The 25,215-nt window shown below is 43.3% G+C and overlaps 1 protein-coding gene and 1 long non-coding RNA gene across 2 annotated transcripts; one reads left to right on the top strand and one right to left on the bottom strand.

The window, feature by feature from the left end:
* Positions 1–852: 852 nt before the first annotated feature.
* Positions 853–23,308, bottom strand: otud7a (OTU deubiquitinase 7A). The gene is made up of 12 exons (XM_013268587.3): positions 23,173–23,308; positions 19,956–20,109; positions 17,774–17,959; positions 17,441–17,659; positions 16,120–16,221; positions 15,465–15,592; positions 14,734–14,846; positions 13,250–13,377; positions 13,008–13,157; positions 5,535–5,649; positions 4,857–4,941; positions 853–4,087 (listed from the first exon to the last, which is right to left on the bottom strand). Exons 2-12 carry the CDS (start codon positions 20,038–20,040, stop codon positions 2,522–2,524), a joined length of 2,877 nt encoding a protein of 958 aa, XP_013124041.1. The 5' UTR covers positions 20,041–20,109; positions 23,173–23,308; the 3' UTR covers positions 853–2,521.
* LOC102081472 (uncharacterized) lies at positions 9,988–23,212 on the top strand. Its single transcript, XR_269401.4, has 3 exons — positions 9,988–12,095; positions 12,174–12,310; positions 23,159–23,212. It is a non-coding gene; the product is annotated as an uncharacterized LOC102081472 (long non-coding RNA).
* Positions 23,309–25,215: the final 1,907 nt, after the last annotated feature.

The raw sequence follows: 25,215 nt of genomic DNA on the forward strand, positions 1-25,215 counted from the left end.
GTAGTTGCTAAAGAGATTTAAAAAGACCTTCTGGAAAGTTACGCTTTAGAGAGAGGAGACCAAAGCAGTGACGTTTGGCAAAGACAGTGTATTAGCACAAAAACCTCACATCATCTGTCAAGCACGGTGGAGGATGGGTGATGGTTTGAACTCGTTTTTGCAGTCACAGGACTCAGACGGTCACTAAGTTGACCACAAACTCCTCTATGTACCAAAGTATTCAAGAGTTGTGTGTAAGGCCTTCTGTCTGACAGCCAAAGGGTGGCTGGAACTGGATCGTGCAACAGGATGTTGCATGCCCCAGCATAATACTTGCAAGATCCCAAAGCACAGCAGTAAATCTGCAACAGGATGGCTGAAGAAAAAACTCAACCTGACAAATGCAAACGTCAATGAACTGAACCTTGAAATGAAGAGTTGGAAAAGAATTCCTCCACAGTGATGTGACAGACTGATAAAGTCACACAGAAATTCTTGCTGCTAAAAGTGAATCATAGGCTAAGTTTTTCTTAGGAGTGTGGCCCTAATATGCTGATCTACCAGTTTAGGGATGTTTGGTAATTATAAGCACTGATTATGGCAGGATAAATCTGGAACAGTTTAAATGATAAAAGGGAACCAAACCAAACATCCCCTGCTTTTATGCCTCTAGAAAGAGGACCAAAAGGTAAAAAAAAAAAAAAAAGCAAACAGAAACTGCATGTAGAGCAGATTCTCATACATGACTCCAAACTCTGAGAACGCAGCAGTGAATAAAAATATTCTTAAGTCTAAAAATGTAATTTATCTATCCAGATTTCTCCCGATCACTCTTTGGAGCTAAACAAAAATAACACAGACACGGCACATTTGTAACAATAAACTATTCTTTTTTTTTCATATTTACATTCGTACCTAATGTGCAAATCAATAATTTAAAGTAGTGTAAAACTCTTAAAGAAATACAAAATCATATCTTACAGTCCTAAACATGGTGGAGAGTCCATGAACTAGTCGTCACATAGAAACAAAGAGGAGCAACACTGCAGTGTGTACAGGAGAGAGACAGAAGCAAACTGAGAGAGCAGTGGACATCCTTGGCCAGGACACACTAAGTTAAGGACAGCATGGTACATTATCCAAGCATCACCAGAACAAACAGCAACACAAACACTGCGTCTTTACAGTAGTCATGTCAAATGAGCAGAAAGCACTTGGAGGCCTGGGGTTTCTTTTTTGTGTGTTTTTTTGTTGTTTTTTTTGGAAAAGCCCCTCTGATTGGTTAAAGCACTGATGATCACAAAGGCTTGTGGTGCTCATAGCAGCAGGTGCTTCTTTTTAACGGCCTCTAGATATGGAAGAAGAACAATCTCACACTGGACCGGTGACACATCTATACTGCATGTCACCACATAGTGCTAGTAGCATGATTGCACATTGTGTTGTGTTGTGTGTGTGTGTCGGGGGCAACAGACACGTAAAAACACTTCAGACAAACACACATCGACCTGCTCTCACTACCCGCAGTTCTTCTCATCTAACACATTTACCAAGTAGCGCAGTCAACAGGCAACTCAGAGAAACACACCATAAGCACTGCATATTTGAGAAGCAAATCATCCTATGCACATTGTTCAGTGTTTGGCACAAAAAAGAAACATTTTGAAAATCTGAACTGTACTTTTTTTTTCTTTTAAGAAGCCGGTTTGGCAGTGCTTGTGGACTTTTAGGAGGTTGACTACGGGCAAAAATGTGAAACAATGTCTTACACAATAGTTTGAGTCCAATTCCGAAACGGCAAACCTTTGCAACTTGGCTAGAACAAAGGTACACTTCACATATGAGAGTTTTACATTTCATCCTAATCCGACATTGCAATCTATAATGCTTACACATTTCAATTCCTGTAGTTCAAATTGGTTTACAAAAGCACACTGACGATCTTTTACAATGTACAAGACACAGTTAACCTACAGTAACTATATTATTGGTGCATAGACAAAATTGAGAGAGGGTGTAGCAAAAGAATCACCAATTTATTGCTTGAAATTCTAATATTATTCCCTCATTAGATTTATATTGATTGCAAAACAACTACAAATTGTTTTTTCCACAGAGATTTTGAAGAACCGAGCAGAGGTATTGCATTCAAACTGATTAAAAGAGATAAAATGTTCCTTCCTGACGAGATGCAAATGTTCTGCACTTTGAAAAATAAAGAAATTTCCTTTCCACATACAGAAAGTTACATCACAGAGATGACTTTTACTCTAAAACAAGTAAAAGACTAAATTGAATGAGACAGAAGTCAAACAAAACTACGATATCTGGCCAAAGCTGCTCACTGTTTCAAGTTCTGCTTCCCCCATCATAAAGTAATAACCTTTACTAACAAGGGAAGGGCGACAGGAATACACAAGCATTCTTCAACAAAACAGGATAATGTTTGCCATCATGTTATTCTAAATGCAGAGTGCAGATGGTGTTGTTCCCTCAGGTCTCCTGCAGACTTGTTGACAAGCGGCTGAAGTAGCGGTGATGGCTATACAGGCCTCTGCATTTTGCTCTCTCTCTCCCTGCGTTTCACCTCCTCTCTGTAGCAGTAGGAGCAGTAGTTGTCTGTCTCTGGCCTACCGTAGAAGGAGCAGTTCTCCCTCTTGCAGCGGCGCTGCTGAAAGCAGTACAAAGGGCTTCCAGAGCTCCGCCCTTTGGTTTTATCTTGGTTGAGCCAGGTGTGAGATGAGTTATCCTCATCGGCAAACTCAAGGCAGTCCTGAATGTCTCCCGCATCGAATCCATTGGTGTAGGTGTGGGACTTGTGTTCGCCAGGCATATTGTAGGACAGCGAATCTATGGTGTTAACAGTGCGGACCCCTGACAGGCGAGCAGGGCTGTAACTCTGGGATGAAAGTGTGCGGTTCTGCTGGGGGTAAGTGGCGCATGTCTTTAGAGTGCCTACCACAGGCTTGTAGGGGTCATCTTGGAAGATGGAGGATTGCATGTTGACATCTTGTAAGTGGATCACGCTGTGCCTCTGGATGGGCGGTGTATGGCTGTAGTGGGCAGACACAGGAACAGGCCCAGGTCTCTTAGCACCAATACTGGGGGAGGAGTAAGGCGCAGGGGTTGGGGCCGGGTGAGAGACATGGTGCAAGGCTGGAGGTGGGGTGAGAGGAGGGGCCGGGACAGAGGCAAGAGGCGCCGGGGGAGTGGGACTGTTCCTGCCCTGCATCTTGAGACCCAGCGGGGGCTGGGAGTTGTTATAGGTGTGTGTGTGGTGAGGCAGGATGGGAGAGCAGCTCTCCGGAGGTGAGCTGTCTGATCTCTCCCTCTGGAAGACACTCTCATGCTCAGGCTTCTTGACAGCTACCTCATTGGTGACAGCGGGCTTCTTTTCGGCCTCCTTCCTCTTCTGGTCCTGCTCCTGGCTGAAGCGCTCCTGGGCGTTTGTCAAGTAGTAGCTGATCATCTCTTCGTGGAACTGGTGTCGATGGCTGGTGAGCAGGAGTCCTGCAAAAATGAACTTACGCTCCCCCTGCATGGCAGCCCGTAGGATGTTGAGGCTGAGCTTGACATCGGTGCTGTATTTCCAGTTTTCCAGGGTCTTGTCCCCTGAGCCTTTACCTGCACTGTCCTGTCTCTCAGTGGGCGAGGAGCTGGAGGGTCTGTCTCTGTCCGTAGGGGAAGGACTAGTTGCCTTCTCAGAAGAAGTGGAGCTTGCAGACTGGCCCGAGTCCTCCTTGCTTCCCTTGGTTGACTTAGACTCCTTTTTCTTTGTCTTTTCCCCTCCGTTCTCCCCACTGCGACCTGAGCCAGAGTTAGATTTGTTCATTTTGCCATGAACAAGGCCACCCAGACCTCCCATGTTCTTCTTCAGCTTGATTCCAAGGGTTTTGCTGAAGCTACCTAGTTTGTTGGCTACAGAGTCGGCCCGGCTCTTGTCTTTGTCTTTTCGCTGCTTGTCTTTATCCTTCTCCTTGCTTGGCTTGCCAGTGTTGACGTTAGAGTTGCTGCCGACAGACTCGCGGTCAGAGTCCATGGACTCGGCCAGAGACTGGACATCCTCACCTGCGGAGGCTGTGGGAGACTCTGGCTGAGCCAGGGGAGCCTGCACAAAGACACGCAAACACACACGACTGAAGAGTTGTTCGAAATTCACGTGTGGATTAGCACCATGAAGATTTAAGGGGAAAGCTTGCCGCAAAACTTTACCTACATATTTTCAATGAATCCATCTGAATTATTGTTGGGTTGACTAGTTTTTGCCTAACAGAACAACACCTAGACCGCACTCGCCTTGTGGTGCTCAAAACATATGAAAACATATCAGCGTCGCTTGATCGACCTTGTAGCTCGTAGTGAGCACCTTCATGTAGTAACTACGTTTTCTTCTACCAGACTACACCTGCTGTATCTGGGTCATGTTTTCTGATAAGAAACACTGCTGCTGAATTTTTCACTTCTATTTTAGGTACTTTGAGCACCACAAAGCAAGTGCCTTCTACTTCCATTCTATTAAAGAGAAGAAAGACTTATATACACATGATTTTCCAAAAATTAAGCAAATCATGGAAGGATAAATAGCACTACAGACCAAATATGCATTTTTAATTTTGAGGTAAACTTTCCCTTTCATGTATTCCCAATGAATTTAAAAAAAAAGAGGAAGAAATCAAACAAGTATAATTGCCTGTTTTCTATTTTTTATAGCCAGTAAACACATAAATGTCTAAGATTATTGCTTTCTGAGAGTAAATAAAGCCGACTGATTGGACTCTGGGGTTTCCAGAACATCTGGAATGGAAGAGTCCCTGCATAGCGCTAAATTAACCATGACAAACAAGACACACTTGTGTGAAGAAGGAAAAAAGGGTTACCCTTGTTTCAGATGGAATTCGGATCCATGTTACATTCATGTAGTTGTGCAGCAGGTTTAGTTTGGCCTCCAGAGACAAGATGAGACTGGAGAGGGGGAAAAAAAACAAACATGAATCCTCGATTAACAACAAGCAGCGGCTACAACACGTGTGTGACATTTATGACGAATGTTTACCAAACTTTTGTGGCACATGTGGGTGTGCTATAGCATTTGTAGAGAATACTGACAAACTCTTTGAGCCATCTTGCACGAACGTGTTTCATTGTTCAAATGCAGAAGTGGAACCCCGGCGCAAACAACGCCCACAACGTATTGAGGGCAATATAAAGTCTTTTCTGCTTTGTTCATACTACAGCTTGTTGGGAGGATAAAATGACACCCTGACTGACAGGAATGTGAAACAGAAACTTCTTGCAGAAACTCTTTCTTTAGCTCAGGCTTTCGTAGTTTCAGTGAGGCTCTACCTATGGGAACCTCACAGTTTGTTTCTCAGTGCTCTCATTCTTTTAAAGTGATTTGAACCTGAAGTAAATAATCTGAATTAAATCCTCCACATAGCACCTTGTAGGTGAACAGGCAGGACTCTCCTGGCCTGCAGGTTTTACTCTCTCACGTCTTGTGACGCTGTGCGCCTTCTTGATAAGGATCGCCGAGTGATACACTGTACAGGACTTACTTGGCTAGCTTGGCATTATCATTGTCGTCCCTCCCCCACTCCCAATCCCTGCCGGGGTCCACGGCAAAATGGAGTGCCAGCAGCTTGTGCTCCGAGTCGGTCAGAGGGATAACAGCTGGAAGACATGAGATTATCAGAACATTAGTTTGGTCCAGCTTTACCACTGGAGACAAAATAGCATGCTACCACTTCTCTCAAGGCCATCGCACTGTCAGAGCGAAAGCAAGCGACACCGTAATGACACACTAGAATAATACCACGTTAATGATCCCAGATGCCTGTCAGTGTGGGGTAAAGTATACTGGACGTGTATTCACGCTGTCATTTATTTTTCAGGCAGAGAAGTGACCATGACCTGTGACTGTCATTCAACATGACTCATTCAAACACAGAAGGGCCTCAGTCAAACTTGATTGTTTATGATGTAACGCAGACTGGCGTGTTTAGTCTAGTCTAAACAGACTTTTATCTTTTCCACGAAGAAAATGAAAGGAAAGAATTTCTTTATTATAACTTTGGTTGAAGCTGGTCTGGAGGCCCCAAGTGTTTTATCATATAATACAACTGAAAGTTCTAAAAACAGTGACCAAACAGACATTATGGTGAGACTGTTTTATCAATTACTGCTTCCAAAATCATGACTGAACGTGCAATCCCAGCCTATATGCTGAAATAGAGATGTGCTTACGTGTCTGCAACACTGAACAAACTCTGGTCAGACTGCTCTTACTAGCTCTGTTCAGTGCTCTCCAATTCTTTCACTTACATTTACGTGGCATAGTGTTAACATTACCAAAATGAATAACAGCCCAAAATGACTAAAATAGGACCAACCACTCTGGAAAAGCATCTCAGAAACCCATATTGTATTCATAATACAACAAAGAAAACATATCAAATGTTTAAACTGAGAAAATGCACTATTTTAAGAACTTTTTTAATTTGATGGCAGCAACACGTCTCAAAATAGCAGGAACGGGGGCAACGCAAGGGTGGAAAGCCAAGTGGTACTAAGAAGAAACAGCTGGAGGAACTTTTTGCATATAATTAGGTTAATTAGCAACAGGTCAGCAGCATGATTTAGTATAAAAAGAGGATCTTAAAGAGACAGTTTCTCAGAAGTAAAGATAAGCAGAGCTTCACAATCTGGGAGAAAAAAGAGTCGTCAACAAATTGTGGAATGATTTCAGAATAATGTTCCTCAATGTGAAATTGTAAAGACTACAAATATCTCATTATCTACACTACATGATATATTAAAAAGAAGCATCACTGGATGCCTGTGATCGTTGGACTCTCAGTTACCACTGCATTAAAAACAGACATGGAAATCACTATATGGGTTCAGGAACACTTCCAGAAATCTTTGTCTCCACAAATGGAGGTTAAAGCTCTATCACGCAAACAAGAAGCCTGGGCTGAAACTCATTTAAAATGGACTGAGGCAAAGTGGAAGACTGTTCTGTGGTCAGACAGGTTTTGAAATGTGAAATTCTGTTTTTTTGGAAAACACACACGCAACATCCTCTGGACTAAAGAGAACCCTCAGGTTTGATTGTATAGGATTGCATTAGTGTCTATGGAACTGCCAGCTTGCACATTTAAGGCACCGTCAGTGCTGAAAGGTATTTACAGCTTTTAGAACATACGCTCCAATCCAGATGACATCGTTTTCAGCGAAGGCCTTTAAAAATGCATACTGCATCTGTTACAACAGCACGAATCCCAGCGCTAAACTGGCCAGCCTGCAGTCCAGACCATTCACCAACTGAAAACACATCTGACGCATCATGAAACAAAAATATGACAAAGATGACCCAGGAGTATTGAGAATCCTGTATCATACAGCATTCCTCTCCCAGAAGTCCAGCAGCTGGTCCCCTCAGTTCCCAGACCGGATGTTAAACAGTGAGAAGCTGATTTTTTGGAAGCGTGTGGCTGCCATCAAATTCAAAATCAGCTAAATTTTGTTTTAAAACAGTAAAGTTTCTCAGTTTAAACAGCTGGCCTGTTTTCTACATCCTATTTCTAGTTTTCGAGATTTTCAAATCGTTGCATTCTGGTTTTATCTACACACAATCCAAACAATTTCAGAGCTTGATTGTTCTACATTTGACTGAAGCTGCATGAGCTAAATTTGGTTCAGTAATAGACCGCAATCAGACACAGCAGCAGAGGATAAGAGCCGGAGTGCTGAAATAATTCCATTCATGCTTATCTGATATGATCAACTACTTAGAAGCAGGAAGAGGTTTTCAACAGTAATCACTGGACACAGAACATAAAACAGACACCTACCCGGCCTCCTCTTGTGGAAAATGTGCTTACAGTGTGTACACAGTGCAGGCATGTACAGTACTTGTTTTGGTCTGAGTGTGTGGGTGCCTTTTAAAACAACCGTACATAAGGAGGACTAACTAGACTTCGCTGGCCCACATGACAGCTCTCCTCAGGCTACCTAGTGTGGGGGTTGTTGTCCACATGACAGCAGAGAGAGGCAGGCTGTTCGGGCTGGGGACATTCCAGCCTTCACTGTCAGACCCAGATGGAAGACGCAGTCTCCTCCCTGCTTCATCAATTCTTCCACTGCCAATAGGCTGCTCTGCTCTCCAGGCTTCACGGAGACACAGATACCAGCAGCAACTGCCCCTCCTGCGTCCCTGCACGTCAAATCCTCACTCTGTGCCCTCTTGCGTGTCTTTTTTTAAGTTCATATGCATAATGAAATGTACGCGATTAATCATGCCAGGTGTCAAAATACTGGTGGGACATGCATCCTCGTGACGCTTGAAGCTCTTGAGACACAATTAGTCCAGCCACACCCACGCCAGCGTTAACCTGATTACTCATATATATCTGGCACCATTAGTCACAAATAAATGCCTGCTGAGTAAATATATTAATAAGAGCACTGATGACAGACACTTGTCCTTAGAGGTCACCGCTGCCTTTGACTGCCTGCAAATCACAACATATTAAACACACATTTAAAATAAATAAATAAATGCATGACCTATGCCTGCAGCCACACCGTCAGGCGGTAATGAGCACTGGCATGGCAGCGCTGTAAGCTGAGACGAAAAGTGGTTTTCTTCATAGATGTTTTTTCCTAGAATGTCTTGCCCAGAAAATTTCAGTCATAATCGCAAACACACACACACACACACAGCCAGGCAGAGGACAGTGAACCAGCTCCCACTCAGTTCCCACTCGGGTCATACAGCAGGCAGCGGAGGTCTGCGAGGTGCCGTCCGGGCTCCCACGATGCAGCTGTCCTTCTTTCTCGCCATTCCAAAGACCTGCGTGTGCTGTTGTTCCCATTTGGGCCTGGTCCAGATTTAGAGATTCAACATTGCCAGTTGAGCTCTGGGGGACTAAAGTGTGCTGTAATGTATTTACTCTCCCTGTTGGCAGCCTTGTTTTGTTGTCCTTGAATGACCGATTTCCATACCTTATGGATGGATGACATCACAGCGCTGCGTGGTATGCAAGCTGTGCACTCAGCAGCGTAGCTGATGCCCTGCCTCGCTTTGCTAAGTTTGCAGTTTGATTCAGGGAGATACGAACATACAAAACTTGGGTGTGACATGTAAGGAAACAGCTGCTGGAAGTTAAAAGTCAAATGAAAATCACTTGATTGGTCATAAACATATTTGTCCTTCTTTTTTGTTAGTCAAACAAAACATATAACTGTATGTCTTTGCAAAACAGCAGAATAAGATGTCAATGTGGCTTCTCCAACTTCTTTTTTTCCCCTCACTTAGACAAAGTCACCTTTTACAAGGTTTGATTGGCAGCAGAAACACTGAGCCAATGTTTCCCTCTGTTTTGAGATTCAAGAACAATTTGTACTGTCTGGAAAATGCACAAATTTGAAATTCCTGACTTTGGTCACTCTGCACAGCTGCAGATTTAAAGGGCTCAATTCACCAGAGTAAACAGCAGTCATGCATATAAACAAGTCGGAGCCTTTTCCCCAGAAAATCATGGTGGATAATAGAAGTGAATCACATCTGAAGCAACACAGAAAACTAGATTAAATACAATTTTAATGGCCATTTCCATATTGTTATACTTTATACTGTAGGCACAATGTCAAAAACCCATGTTCACATGTTACTTTCAAGGAGCCAGAGCTTCTTGTATTTTTTAAAAGTGGTCTTGAGCAATAGTTCTCCAGGCTTTCTGAAGGTCTTTCCCTTTTTTGTTAGACACTAGCTGTTTGTTTACTCTTTTTTAATCAAATCCTTATATCTGACCATTTTCAGAGGAATGCTTTTTTCATTTGTTACGCCACTTAACACTGACCTGTGAATCACTCAAGCATAAAAAAAGGCATCAAACACAAGGGATGAACCAGTTTTGTGTCTACACATAACAGACGACTTAGCAAAGAACCTATTTTAAATTGTATTTTTAGGCACTTTGTTGCTAGCAGCCTGTCACAAAAAACATGTAATTTGTTCTCATTTCTTACCAAAATGCCAAAGATAACGCAGTTTGAGTACCATAAAATAGTAATTTTACACCAACAAAGCACAAAAGAGCTATTAGGGGAAAACTTGATGTGTCTTGGCATAGTATGCAGCGTGTCCTTAAAAAACTCTCAGAAACTGGACAAGTGGAGGACAAAAACAAGAAGTGACAGGCTTAAAAAAACCCCAATGAATGGTTTCTGAATAGTCAAGTCCATAAGAGACAGGAAACAAATCCAGGCAACAGGTCTTACAATGTGACGAATCTGAAATGTAAAAATCTGCACGGAGGAGGTCAGGTGGAGGTTCTGTCATGGTTTGGAGCCAGTGGTGTTGGTGGTGTTACTGCCAGTGCAGTAAAAACATATATGCATAGAGAAACACACAGTGGAAATTAATGTGTCATGGACTGACCTCACCAGAGCCCGGACGTCAACATTATTGAAGCAGTGTGGGATCATCTTGACAGAACAGAAGAAAAAGCAGGAAACATCCAAAGACCAGCTTTGAGTGCCTGGAGAACTATTCCTGAAGTCTACTTAAAGAAATTACAAGAAAGCTTGCCTAAGAGAGTTCAGGCTGTGCTGAAGAATGAAGGTGGTCACACCTTTATAGCTATACTGTATTTCCGTGTATGTTTTCACACATTTCAATAAGTCACTGCACCTTTTTCCCATTTTCCTAGCAAATACAAAGAAATGAGGGGTGCCTCAAGACATTTTCACAGTAGTGTATACTGTCCTTTTTTAATAGATGTGAATCTGGAGAGAAGCTGTATAGTTAAATGACACTGTTTTGTAGGTGGTCTTTGCATAAAAGTTGTCCATTTACTTTTCATTCAAGAGAGTGTTAGAAGTATGATGTTGTGATGCCAAAGAAAACCTGGAAGTGTTTTGGTTTTAGGAGTAGAGCTTGAAATAGCTCCAGAGTTTTCCAGAGGGTCAGTTCCTCTCATAGATTTTTAGCCACAGAAGCACAAACAAAATGATGAAAGACAGCAAGTGGCATCTACTGAGGAGCTAGTCATTATTACACAGCTGGTGACCATAGAAATGTGCACAGGTCTCTAGGTTCACCTGACTTCCTCACCCAAGCAAACCACTTGACTCCTGAGGAAAAAAAGGAAAAAAACCTAAACAAAACTGCAATAACCTCTGGCTTCAGTCACTCCTCACGTGTTGTTTTTTCATCCGCCATCAGTGCAACCCCAGAAGTCATGCAGGCATGCTATAAAAGGAGCAGAAGCATGATCTGTCAGGGTGATTTAGAGTCAGGTTACTAGGAAGGACTCCACTATAATCTTCCATACAGAGGGCGGAATAAAGAGCCACTATTCTAACCGAGTCCCTGACACCTGAACACACACAAGGCCAAGAGCCCCTCGGATGCTCTTCGCTGTGGAAGGGGGAAATTGAGAGTAAGCATCCACCTGAGACGTCCACACAGTGGCCTTACTGTCAGGAGAGCGGGTTGGTTTGTTGGGGCCCCAAGCATCCCGGGACCCTGCCCATATGTGGTGATGTGGTGAGGTCTTCGGGGCTGGCTGGGTCTGGCTCTGCCCTAATTGGCAGTGGAAGATTAGGTCTGTCAGTCAGACTGACCGCATGTCTGTCTGGCAGCCGTACAGAGATATGAACCAGCACGGCCGCACAGTACTGCATTGAGAAATTTACAAATTCTATTAAATTGCAGATGCACATTATAAAAATGTGCGCATAAAAGGGAAATGTATATAATACATTTGCAGATGCTGACACTCATAATGAAAGCAGTCCAGAATTGTATAAGAGCCATGCAGTACGAGTTATCACATACTGGGGAAAGACTGCAGACGAAACACTTTCTGATCCTATCGCAGTACACTGTGTACCAGAAGGAAAAAGTACAGCCACGCAGTGGTGTTGTGATCAGGCTGCTGTGCGTTTTTTGGGCATATGCACCATCTGGTGGACAAGAAGAGAATCCATCAGCCCGCTAAATCCCCAAACACTAGTGTAAGTATTCAGTAGTTCTCGGCTGTGGGGTGGACTGGCTTTGATGTGCTGCTGGGGCATTAAAGGGAATGACTGCAGGGCAGGAACGGCAGGTTAGTAATCATGTCTGTCTGCTAGCCTGCAGTGGTCATAGACGGACTTAATAACTAGGTTGGTGTTTGATGACCCAGATTAGGACCTTGAATATTCAAAAAAGCACGAGAGAGAGAGAGAGAAGAGGAAAGAGGAAGAATGAAACTGCTTGTTCGCTTGCGAGTGAGAAAAAGAGACAGAGACGGAGTCAGCCAGCTGCCCCCGCAAATGACACGTGAGTTCCACCCACTGAGTCAGATACAGACGAGTGCCGTGACTACTAAGACTGGTTGTCAGGGAGATCCACTCTGTTTATCAATTAAAGATGTCCGTGTGAGAAATGCTCTGACCTCAAGAGCGAGCAACGCTGGCATCTGAATGAACAAACCAAGCCTTGCTCAACACAAGGGACAATCCACACTTCCTTACCACAACATAACACAATCAATATGCTCTGCACAGCACCGTGTCACAAATTCCTGTGAAAGAGGCACGCATATAAACACACACCCCTACTGTGACAAATTAAACTCACAACAGCGACTGCAGGTGAGCTTTGAATTATTTGGTCAGCTCCTAATAATAAGAAGAAGCGTGCTGTCCACTTTCCTGCATGTTGGCCACTTTCTGGTTCCTGCTGCCAACTGGCCTGTTTAAATAATGGATCACGAGTAATTAGACTGCTGTCTCATACATTATTCACCTCTAGCAGGACAGGCAGATCACTCGCCTTCCCTCTCGCAGTCCTCCACCCACCAAGTTAAAAGCAATGGCTGTCAAACTACTGCAGATGTTGTCAGCAAAAACTTTGAATTTTCATGAACAGGAGGGTCAAGAAAAGGTTTTGCATTAAAGATTCCCACCTGAGGATGCCGTTGGCTCTTTCTGTCAGGGTATAGAAGGGGTTTTTGAGATGCTGGACATCTTCTTACCTTGCTCGCGCTGCTGGTCTCTCTGCTCCATGGACACCAGTGCGGAGAAGTGCGCCTGATCGTAGGCCAGGACCAGTGGGGAGCAGTGGCAGCGGCTCGGGGGCACCTCGAGGGGCAGATAGAGCCCTCCAAACGGGATGGGAGCAAACGCTGGAATTCAGATAGAGAACCATATTTAGTTTCACTCTATCGCTTGAACTGCTGTACCACAGAGGAGCGAGTCGACATGTGTTCAAGTCTACCTTCTCCTCCCGAGTCTCTGAGCATTGTGTCAGCCACCACTACAATTGGCCTGCGTAGCACATGGGCCAGCACAAACACATGGAACTCCTCCAGACTCTCATAGACCGGATCCTCTGAGTTATCCACCCTGAAGGGACAAAACCCCAAAAAACATTACATTACACACTGCAACACTGTAGCAATTTCCTGCTTCTGTATTGAGGGCAGCCAAAATAGCAAATGTCCATGCCAATCATATGCCTAATCTGATCCTCTTGAATCCATTTCCCATTTGGCTCGCTATAACAGACAGGACAACGATGTCCATCCTGTCATACATGTGTTTCAGTAAAAGAGAGCAGGAGAGGAAAACGAGAAAAGGGAAGGGAGAGCCATAGCTCTCAGGCATGCAGCCACCAGGGAACCAGAGGATGTACAACAATTAAGTTGTCAGCCACACAAACAGCCACGCTGCCAAATTCACTCTAATAAAGAGCCTCTTAATATGCAATCCCACTCATCCTATTTAGGGCCTCATCTCACACTAGGACCATCAAACATCCCTAACCTGATTACCGTATCACAGTCAACCTCAATGAGAGGTTAAAAACACCAGATTAAATGAGGAAATTATTCCCTTTAACAGAAATTTTTCAGCACTGGACAGGATTGCACCAACATGAGGAATAACACAGAAAAACTGCGCTGTTTTCAGATGTCGCACTCACAAAGAAACGGTTTGCAAGGGTTTTTTTGTTGTTGTTGTTTTTTTTTTACATTTCACTTTCAACTCAAACAAAAGTCAGTGATGACGAGCACAGATAACCACAGCCTCCTTAAATGGGACTGTATGTATTTCAGCAGACACCGTGATGAGCCTGTCTGTCCGTCAGAGCGGTTTTCACTTCACTATAGCGAGCACCTACATGAGAAAGTATGTATGTTTATTTCAGTGAATATGGAAACAGAGACAAACCACAAGTTTCTCTGCGTAGGAGGAGGAAACCAGAGTACGTTTCAAATCTGCCTCTGTAGCCTGAGATAAACCCTGCGTTACGCTTATTTATGCAGCTTTCTGCAGCTAAAAGTAACCCACAGCTCAGGGGAGGCTCACAGCTCAGATGATTAATACTGACGACAGCCAGTAGATGGCACAGTTTCACGCGTTAGCTTCAGAAATGTTATTAAATTGAGGCAACGGTTCTGAAGAGAAACTGCCCAAGTGGAAACAATGAGTTTCCCTGACAAATTGATTTTACTGAGAAGGTCACTTTTGTTTTAGCTGTGGGCTTTGTGCAGCGCTTCACCACACAGGGTTAGGAAACAAAGGAGGAGGGTTGTAATGTAGGATTAAAACGGCACTGCTCGCTGCTGCATTTCCGTTTCGTTCCGTTCATTTTATGCAGTGATTCAGGGGCAACTTTTGCTGGATTTTGGTCAGTGGTAATGTGTCTGGGAAACTGAATGTGCGCATGTACTTGTGGGCTCGATTGTAAGCCCGTACCCTCCACTGGTGTTCCCGTTTTTGCTGAGGTGAGTTCGAGGCTCGCTGGAGGCCAACTTTAGCAGTTCGTTCCACTCTTTCTCCCACTCCTCTTCGGTGTACAGCAGCCCCGACTGCAGAAAAAAAAGCAAAGAAAAGGAAATTCTGATTAATATGCACATTGTTCACCCAGACAGTCCATTTTTTTGTCATTGCAGCTTGCATTCGTGGACATTTTGTCATATTTCCACTGTTAATGAGTGTTTGGTAAAAGAGAAAGTCAGGAGATACGGGTAATTAGAGACAGGTGGCTGACATGAAACAATGCTCCGTGCCCAGACTCAAACCAGGACGCTGCGTTACATGAGATGCATCTTAGATCACTGGGCCACCAGGACGCCTTGGGCGTTTTTAAAACATGAGCATCTGGACTACTTCTTAGGGCTGAGCTATCTTTGGTGACACCGTTTTTCTAATAGATTTTAAAACTCTTTAATCCATGAACATCAAGAAAATGGAGGAAATGTAGAGGATTTGACAGTATTAGCGGCACTGCTACTAATGCTCGCTTGCGATCGTGGAAAGATCATTTTTTATCAAAGCAAAAAAATCGAAAAGTGCAAAATCAGAGACTATTAACTGCGGCTCATCTAATGCTTGCTTGCTCATATGGATTTATTAATATGTCATTAATGAAAGAGGATGTGGTGCATTTAGGAGTTTCAGTGTAGGAAGACTGACGCTCTCCCTACCTCCTTGTTCTGTTGCGTTTGCTGCCACCTCCATCTCCTCTTCAGAGCGTCTCTCTCCGCTCCGCTCTTCATCATGGTGTACAGGGACTTCCTCAGCATCAGGTCTCTGTCATGGAAGCCCCACATCCCTGATAAATGCACACACATGACATGTTGCTGAATGTTAGGACAGAGGAGATGAAACAATATGGCCATTACATACAAAACAAGCTTATGTTGATAAATCATTCAGAGGTGTCCACGGCTTTTTATTAAAAATGTCTTTCATCACTCCTCAAACAGCCTCAGTTGTCTGACAGACACAGCAGATTACATTAACTCCGGTGCGCCTAACCCTGTGCTGCTAGCAGTCCTCACACTGAGGAGTCAACCACCTCCTTCAGCAGATACCTGAATATGGCGTTGTCTCTTAAACCCTACGGCTGAAAGTCTCCTGCAGTGTATAGGTCACTTGCCTCCCTCCCTTCCTTGCTTCCTTGGCTTTCTCCAGTTCCATCTTTCGCAGACTACTCCTTATATTCAGCAGCTGCTTTGCAGCACTGACATGGTTTTTAGATAAATGTGACACCAGCTCACACAGCTGATGTTTAGAGAACCGCTCCATTATTACCGGGGTTTTGATTCAAGCGTAAATTATGAATAGTGAATAACTCACCCAACGAGGCAGCATGCAGGAGGCAGTTCCCATCCCCTGTGGTGGCCAGAGGAAGCAGCTTCTTGCAGCTGGTGCACATTGTAGACCACCAGTTCAGACGACCTGCGCACAACAGCGAGAGCAACGTGAGAATGTCAGAAAATACACTTATTAATTACATCACAGAGGCAAGAAAATACGCAGTTTTTCCAACAAGCACAATTTGTTCCAAAACCAGCACGTCTCCCTAAAACAAGTTCCTCCTCAGCCCAACTTTTACAGTATGTACAGCTTTCCACTTCATCATAGCCGTGCTTGCATCCCTGAGGGAGAGACGACTGTTTCACAGCCCTGGGCACCACACAGTGCTTTACTGCAGCTAGCCGCACTGCTCTGAGCCGGGGGTGATCTGACTGCATCATTTATTTAGCAACAGTAAACACAGAAGAGCGTCTGAATGATTTACCCCTCAGCGTGAATGGGCTCAGAATGCAGATGTTTTCTCAATTTGCAGCTCCTGATTTTATTTTTCACAATAAATATTCGAGTTAATTGTCTAGAAAGTTGGACTAGCTTGACTTATCAGCGCTTTTTATGACGTTACATCAAAGAGTAATACATGTGCCCTGCACATGGAATATTACGGCTGAGATTCAACCACCCATGAAGAAAGGCTAATTGGCAACTGGTTGTACTTTACTGTACCTTTTCTTAATTGCAGAGATATGCACTTTATAGTAGTGGCTAAGCTTTGGTACCCACAGTCTGCGATTTATAAAGTTTAGAGTAAATTTGCAGCAGTAAATCCTTCACTTTCTCACAAGAGATCAGATAAATCTTGTGTTTATCTAAATATTTAACTATAAAGAGACTGATTCTGTCCTATTTATGTGTTAACGGTTAATTGACCCAATATTTCTCTGGCTGAGTGTTTGCAGACCTTGAACAGAATCAAATTTAGGAGGTTTTACAGTCTCTGCAGTCCTGGTGTGGAAAAGTCTGCAGGAAGATTGGAAACTTCTCTAACTAGTTTCTCTCCGTAGTTCAAAGCGTCGGCTGGGATATGAATCCTTTGGGGTCCCGGATGCTTTGAATTAGCTGTTGTCATCTCCCTTCCAGATGATGCTGCTACTCTGATTTGTTCCGTCTCTCTGTCTTAATCTCAGTCTAGCCCTCTACATCTGTCTGCTTCACTGACTTTCAGAGCATTTTCTCACTGCTACTGCTTTGTTAGACAAACATTTTATTCTCACTAAACTGAGAATATGGGGAAAAGCAGGTATCTCATATCAGTAGGAGCAGAAGGACTTTAAGTGAATGTATAACATCCTACAGTACTCACCAGCCTGCTCCAGAGCCATCATGGTTGACTGCTCTATCAGATCTCTTTCTATGAAGCTCCTAAAGTCTTCGCTGTAGACGCTGAGGTCCGGTAGCTGGAATGTATAAATGGGCATCTCAAGAGGGAACTGCTCGCTGGTACACTCACTAGCCACCTGCAACCGTGCCAAGGAGACGATAGCAGAGCTGGCATGGGAGATTCCACGCGAGAGACGCTTCTCTGAAAATGAGAGACAAATGAAAAGTGAAGGGACGAGTGGAAAGCAAAGTGAAAAATGAAAGAAAAAGATTTCTTTGGATCTTGGCGATGGTCGCGCTGAGGTGGCCTGGCTACCTTGTGCATTGTCCTCCTGCTTCTGTGCACACGGCCTGTCGATCTTGCTGACATGGGTGGGCGTGTCACGCGTCTCTGGCTGTTTGTAATAGCGGCCCTCGTTAAAGACCTGCGGCAGGTTGGCAGTGTGGACCTGTCTGAGCTCCTCGTAGTCATTTAGAGCAGCACTGAGGTCCCAGTTTTTACCTGGAGGACACACACACAACAAGACACTCTTAACTACAGCTTACAGTAAACAGGGTTATCTCATGGTAAAAACGCTACCTATTGTGGAAAGTGAAGGGAAACCCTGGGACAGAATGCAAAAAGCTGCTGAGTATGCTGCAGATAAGCCACATAAACCATCTAGCACATATAAATTCCGACAAATTCCCATATCTTAAAATTTTAAAAGAATGAGCTTCAGTTATAACGATACAACGTCCATATGGAGCAAAGTCACACAGTGCTTTTGCACAGGAAAACACGCTGCTTCACGTAAAATACAGACTTGGATATTGAGGTTATAAAGACAGTGAAGGGAAGCAGATCCATTAACATTATGACAGCAATATCCTGACGTGCAAGGAGGGACCCACAAAGAGACCCACACGCATACTGGCAACACATGCAGAGACACAGTTGTCTCCTCTGGGTGCTGTCTCTCTAACAGAAATCCCCTCAAGGCTTTAAAGACACGAGTCAAGTCTCAGTCTTATTATACCACAGTGTGATATTTTTTAACAATGCCACAGGAACTCTCTGCAAACCAGTCATTTCAAAACCCAGGGGTGTGTCTTCGTGTAATCGGAGCATGTTCATGAGTCAGAGTCCATTAATGGAATCCCTTTGTAAAAAGAGACCTGCAGGAAGTTGTCCTCTCTTGCTGACTTCCAGACACGATGATTGCGAAGCGTCTGGATATGAAAACCGACACCACTAATCGCTGTCTCTCACATCAATCAATGCGAAGCTTATCTCGCTCTATGGATCTCGGCATCTTGAGCTACACAAATACAGGAAAACAACTTATGGTCCAGCTGCACAGCCACTCAGCACCTAATGCACTGTCTTTAAAAGCTTCTACATTAGCCTGCTATTAACTTTGGTTTGGAAAGCACTGCTTCAACACTTTCATTCATAATGCCTGTCGTCTGCAAAAAAACAAAAACCCAAATAAATTCATGCAGTATGAACATACATCACAATCTGAATACAATAAAGGCCCCAAACCAATTCAACAGTGTAGATTCAGTACTTAAACAGGCCTCTAGGGGGAAGCACCACATGTGCTCTGTCATGTTTCTCTGTCTCTTCACACCATCTTGATTCAGACTGCAGGGTCACAGAGCAGCTGTTTGATTGAAGCCTGTAAAGCTAAGACAACATCAGACCAAAGCAAAATACTGAAACAGCTCATCCAGGCTCTTGTCTGCGTTGTCTGAGTGCACTGTCTTGTTTGGTGTCTGTGAGTGTCACATGTAGTCCACTGAGGTTAAGTGCCAAAACAGAATCGGGAAAAAAAAATGACAGTAGCAGAGAATCGGACGCTCAAAACTCTCACTCTTCATCCGTAGAGATGAAACTGGATGTACTATATGCACCCAGACAAAAAAAATTTCCAGGACACACGCGTGCTGCCAGCACTCCATGAGGATTTCATCACCCTAATGGATGCCTGATTACTGTGGTGCACGCTTTTATTCCTGTAAAGCAGACAAGAATGCGTTTGCACTTATGGTTCAGCGTGCTTCGCTTTATGCTAAATTAGATGAAATCACAGAATTTCCTGTGGACGAACGAAGAGTAGAAACGCACAACATATATATCTACTGAAGCTGATTCAACCAGCTATCAATCAGCTTTCTGAGGCTGTGTGCATTTTGCTGTCCTTTTTTTTTTTTTTGGAGCTGCACCCAAGCTATACAAGTGCCAGTAACACTGTGCTCCTCAATGAGTTCCAATGAATGGGCACAAAGCTTTCTCTGGGGAGCGCCCTCGTAAAACTGTCACACTGGCCTCTAAATCAGCAAGCTTGCTCTCGACGCAGGCCCCTCTCCTCTCCGCCCGTCTTCTGTTTTCTTTATTTTCCGTTCCGCTTATTTCCTCTTCTCTGCTCATGGCATAACTGGGAGCAGCCGATCAAAACAATACATATAAATATTTAGACTTCGCAAGAAAAGAGCGCGTAGTCATCTCTTACCTTCCAGCAGGTCTCTTGCCAGACCTGGTTCTGCCCCGGTGGACCGAACAAAGTCTGACAGGACCGCGTCCATGTCCAGAGTCATGTGATCATGTGTGTGTGCTGCCCAAGGTGCAGCGGTGGCCTTGGTGGACGCCAGCCTTCACGTTCTCATCTGAGGTGGAATATGGAAAAAAAGAAAAGAAAAACGCAAGCAGGCTTTAAACAGACTGTTCAACAGCATCGGCCACACCTTTAAAAACGGATTCCTCACTAACCCCTCTGAGAAGAGATTGCCCCGCTGCCTCATTTTAATCCTAGCCAGCAGCCCAAGCCAGCTTGTACTGGTGTGCAATGCTTTATAGAGCATAGTTCATAGTAATGTGAAGAGCACTCAACGCCCAGCACTCCTCCCAGCCTCTTCTAACAGTCACAACATAACAAACAGCATCACAGATGTAATATGAAAACCACAACCAGGACTCACCTGCTAATGCCCAAAGAATCTGGCCAACTGCCCATGAACATAACAACACTGAGCTTCTTCCTGCCACTGAGTGTCAACCTGTGGTCTTTGGGTATGATCCAGTATCTGAACATATCAATATACGGATATTATTGATGTCGACAGAGGAAGGAAGCCTCTGACTATTAGTGTAGTTGTGTGATTCAGTGTGATGTTATTTAGTGTGATGGCATTTTTACATCATGGCTATAACACCCGAGCTCTAATCATCAACAAACATTGCCTTGTTAGGTCATAAATAACACAACTGAGACGCACGCGCGCTCACTCCCTCGGTCTATGGAATGAATGAGTCCATGCATAGCTTTCATTCCCCTTCATTCTGTGTGGGTGACGGGGAAGCTGAGCTCAGAGCATTGTCAGTGAAGAAACAAACACCTACAGGCTGGAGCTCTGACACCAGGCCTCTGTGTACTGACCAGAGGTTGGAGAGCAGTTTAGATGTGCAACTTTGACCTTAAGAGGAGTGAGAGCATGTTGGAGCCATCCAGATACTCTGCCCACGGATGAGAGAGACAAGCAGAACAGAAGCGCTAGCTCCAAGTGCGCCACATGGACTGGACTTTCCATGAGGGCTCGGATAAGCTTTGTGGGCCGGCAGACACTCCCACTTCCGAGGTTACAGAAAACCAATGAAATAATCAAAAAGCATAATGAGGGACAGCGGAATATCGTGGCATCTTTTGCTGAGCACTACGGAAAAATTTTAATTTCAAAGTGTCCCCTCAGTCAGCATTATCAGCACATGGAAATTAAAGGCACGTGACATAAAAGAATATAACTTGAGTGCTTTTTGATTGTTGGCATTAGATTTAGAAACATCATTCTTCAAGACCTAGCAACTTTATTCTTTGTCATATGCATTATTAATAAGTTAAAGCTGCACTTAAGCTTTAGTTTAGCTGACCTACTTAGGGTGCATTGTGTTGAATGTAGATTATTGTACCGAGAGAAACAGGAAATGCAACATTTACAGTGTTCGACTCTGAACATTTATAATAAAGCTATGAACCAACATTTATGATTTTAGCTTTTTACATACTTGAAATTGGACATTTTCTTTTTTTATAACCAACAGGCAAACCTTTTATTTCAGCCATAAATGCCACTTAGAGAAAATTCAAAACCCTTGAACATAGTCTGTGAGATATTTATCTTCTTTGAGGACTTAAGAGGCACGAATTGTGTGCGTAATTATACTCTAAGGGCTCAGTATGGATTAATAGGCTGCCTATCAGGATATCAATAACGCTTTGCAAAGGAAAAATCTTTGACAAATGGTGGAGAAGGACAGAAAAATAGCGGATTCTTTAGAAGCCAGGGTCTCATCTTTTCCCATAAGAGCAGCACTACTGAGGTCATTTTCCTTGTGGGAGGTAATTATGACTCAAACACCCAAATGTATGCTTTTCTACTTGATGTAAAAACATGTGGGCCATAGTAGCTATAGGTCTATCTAGCTTCCTGTTAGTCACCATGACAATTAGCATATCTGTCGCCAACTCTGTTGGCTTTTTCACACTTCTGCAAAATGTGAAGGCAAGTTGGCAAACGCAGCAAAAGGACTGGAACTCAAATGCAACTTCTGTACCTCTCAGGGTCATTTTTCTAGAATATGGATGAACTACTTTGAAAAACTGACCAGTAACGTTTTCTTCAAACTGTAATATCCAGATATAGATCAGTGTAAATTCAGGAGTAAACAGTATTGGAATGTAAATGAGTACATTCATTTCGCTGCTGCTGTTAAACAGTTTTTTTTCTCTTTACTTTACTTTGATTTATATCGTTATATAAACTGTAAAAAATGGGACTTAGAGGTATTGGACGGGACTTCTCTGAAAACCTCAAAGCCTGTGGAGATCTGTGCTCGCATAACAAAAAACTGAAGCTACACAAAAGTTAATGCAGAGCTTTGTGTACACTTTATGTTGACCATATATGTCTGACTCTGACCTGAGAGGACCGTCGCCTTTTTGCAGAAAGCACATCACTTCCAGCACTCTCCTGTTAAACGTTCTGTGTAAACGTCTTACCATAAGCGTATAAAATGTGCCCTATTGTGACATTGTACACATCAAAGCGGTCAAGTTATCTCCAGCTCGATCAACTGCCACGAAACAGTAAAACACTACTTCCACTTTAAAGTGGACCTTTTACGCCTTCTCTTATTTTCTTCCATAGATTTAGCATTACAGTGGTGGCTAATCATGTTAAACATGGCCAAAGTTTCAAATACTGTGGTCAGCATTGGATAGGTAATCCCACAGTGCCAGAGAGAGAATATTCCTTATACAATGATCTCAGGCACAGTTCTTGCTAGGAACACAGAAGCCCCACCCACTTGCTTGTTTAAACCTTCTGTATGGAAGAGGCAGCCAATCAAAAGAAAGCTGGCTCAAGGTAGTGATATATAACATGCATAACATGCATAAATGTTCTGTTATTTACAGTTTTGACTGGTGAGGTTTTTGCTCTGTGAAACACGTGAATGGACGTCACACAGAGAAGGCTGGAAGTGAAATCAACTATAGCAGCCATGCCCATCACTCAAGGAAACAACTGCAGAAGTGTTGCTCGCTGATGTGTTTTTGACAAAGTGGGTGTCTAAGACAGCCACATCCAGTCAATGTTATTATTGTTGTCTACCAGCTGAATGTGACGACACTGATGATGTGATGCAACTTTCTTTCTTTAGGTGGTGAAACATACATTCTGTATTTTCGCTGAGGGTTGTTGAGAAGCCATCTGATGACCCACAGAACTGCCAGGACCAGACGGTGGGCTAGTCCATGACTTCAGAGGCAGCAGAGGAAAGGAAGACACTGGGGATGCAGAGAAGAGAATCCTGAAACACACAAAAAAAACCCCACTGAAGATTAGCATCCAAAAAATGTAGATTGTTATTCTATAAGAATTAATGCCAACATGAGTTATTAGCTTCTTATAAATTTCAGAAATGTTTGATTTCATCAAACTTCAGTTGGAGAGTCTGTGGAGCAAACTCTGTGACAATCAGCACTTCTTGGTTTTCAAGTATTGCTCACAAAGGTGTTTTTAGGTTCATTACCATGCTGCAAAATGAATGCATCTCCACAAAGACGCAAACCTGTACATGTCTCTGATGACTGGAGTGCTACTTCTCTCTTGTCAAGGTGGAGTGGATTTGAAGCAGGTGGCCAACTCCAGAGAAGGCAAATAAATGAATAAATAAATCATTTTGCAAGAGTTGTGAAGTGGTTCAGAGACCACTACTCATTTTCCAAGACCACAACTAGACCATACTTTTGTTGATTTGTGGTCTTGCTATTTTCATTTTACAAATCTGGTTTGTGATAAAGTTGCTTTTCTACCTCTCTGTGACTAAAATGCGATTTAATTTTGTGTTTACTTTTGTGATGCTTGATTGTGCTTTGGACAACTGACCCAGCATCCTTCAAAGTGCCATGCGCTGCCCACTTATGAACCTTAAGTCTAGCTATAAATGGACCCATTTGCTAAGAATAATGATCCACTTTCTGTCACTCTCACTTACTAAGGCCTATCACAACACTAATTAGTTAACAAGGTTTGACTGGAATAACAGGTGAACAACGGCTACAAATTAATTCACTTCAACAAATCTCTAACGACTTAATCAATGCTTGAGTGGCATCTGATTCTTTTTCATATGCACTGCATGTGCCCTGAACTTTTATAGACGTCACCCAAGAGAGCTGTGTGTGAACGCTTAGCAGCAACTTCCAGGGCTGAAAAATAAAGCCAACATGAGTGCCAAAAACTTGAGGCTAACTGTAAAAGTGAGTCAACTGCCAAACACTCCAAATTAAAATGCCCAATGTAACGCATACTTCTGGATACTGGAGTAAGAGGCGTGGTTGCTTTGATTGACACTTTACTTGCACTAATTAAAGCCAGTGAACTGGACCTCTGTCGATGGTGTTGGTGCCCTTGGGAGCATTTTTAATGGAATTATCTGACACATGGCTTATTGAGTGGTGCAGCCTGTCCAAGAAGTTTGTGCTTCAGCTTTCAAGAGTGAATTTCTAGTGTTTTTCTCTGAATTACCTCTAATCACCACAGATGTTTGCCTGTGTGTTGTATCTGTGGAGTTTAGTTAAGCAGCTTGGTACACAGGCATGCTGGTGTCACCCTCCCAACATTAGCAGTTTAGTGTTGGGTTGCAGATGCATGATTAGGCAATATAACATATGTACACAAGCAGTGAGAGGACAGTAAGCAATAAGTCCCAGTTCAAATACAGCAGTGACTATTACGCTATCCTCCAATGGGTCACACCAACCAACGCCTCTCTCCACCCTTTCAGCAGAGCACTGTGAAGCGCTGAGGAGTTAGTGTGAAAGCTAAGTGCTACTAAAATATCCTTCAGTGTCATGCATTATTCACATCAACAGAAGAAAGGTTCATAAACTCTATGTATCTTGTTTATTTGTACAAACTCAAAATTTGGCAAGAGCACTCTGTGTTACCTTGAAATCTGACACAATCCTCACTTTTAGTTTGAACTTGAATTTTCAATAAAAGGCACCTTGACCCCAGGTTAAATGGAATTACAACATTTAAGACAGGTATTGAATGTGCCACCAATTTTCTACCTAAATATATTTCTAAAGGTTCTATTGACATGAAATTCTCACCAGATGTTGATAACAACCCATCTACTCCACTCAAGCATAGAAATCAGACCATCAAACCACAGATCTGAGCTGGTATCATGACTTTCTGTGCTTCTTT

This window comes from Oreochromis niloticus, linkage group LG7, assembly GCF_001858045.2.
Source record: "Oreochromis niloticus isolate F11D_XX linkage group LG7, O_niloticus_UMD_NMBU, whole genome shotgun sequence".
NCBI classification, from domain to species: Eukaryota; Metazoa; Chordata; class Actinopteri; order Cichliformes; family Cichlidae; genus Oreochromis; species Oreochromis niloticus.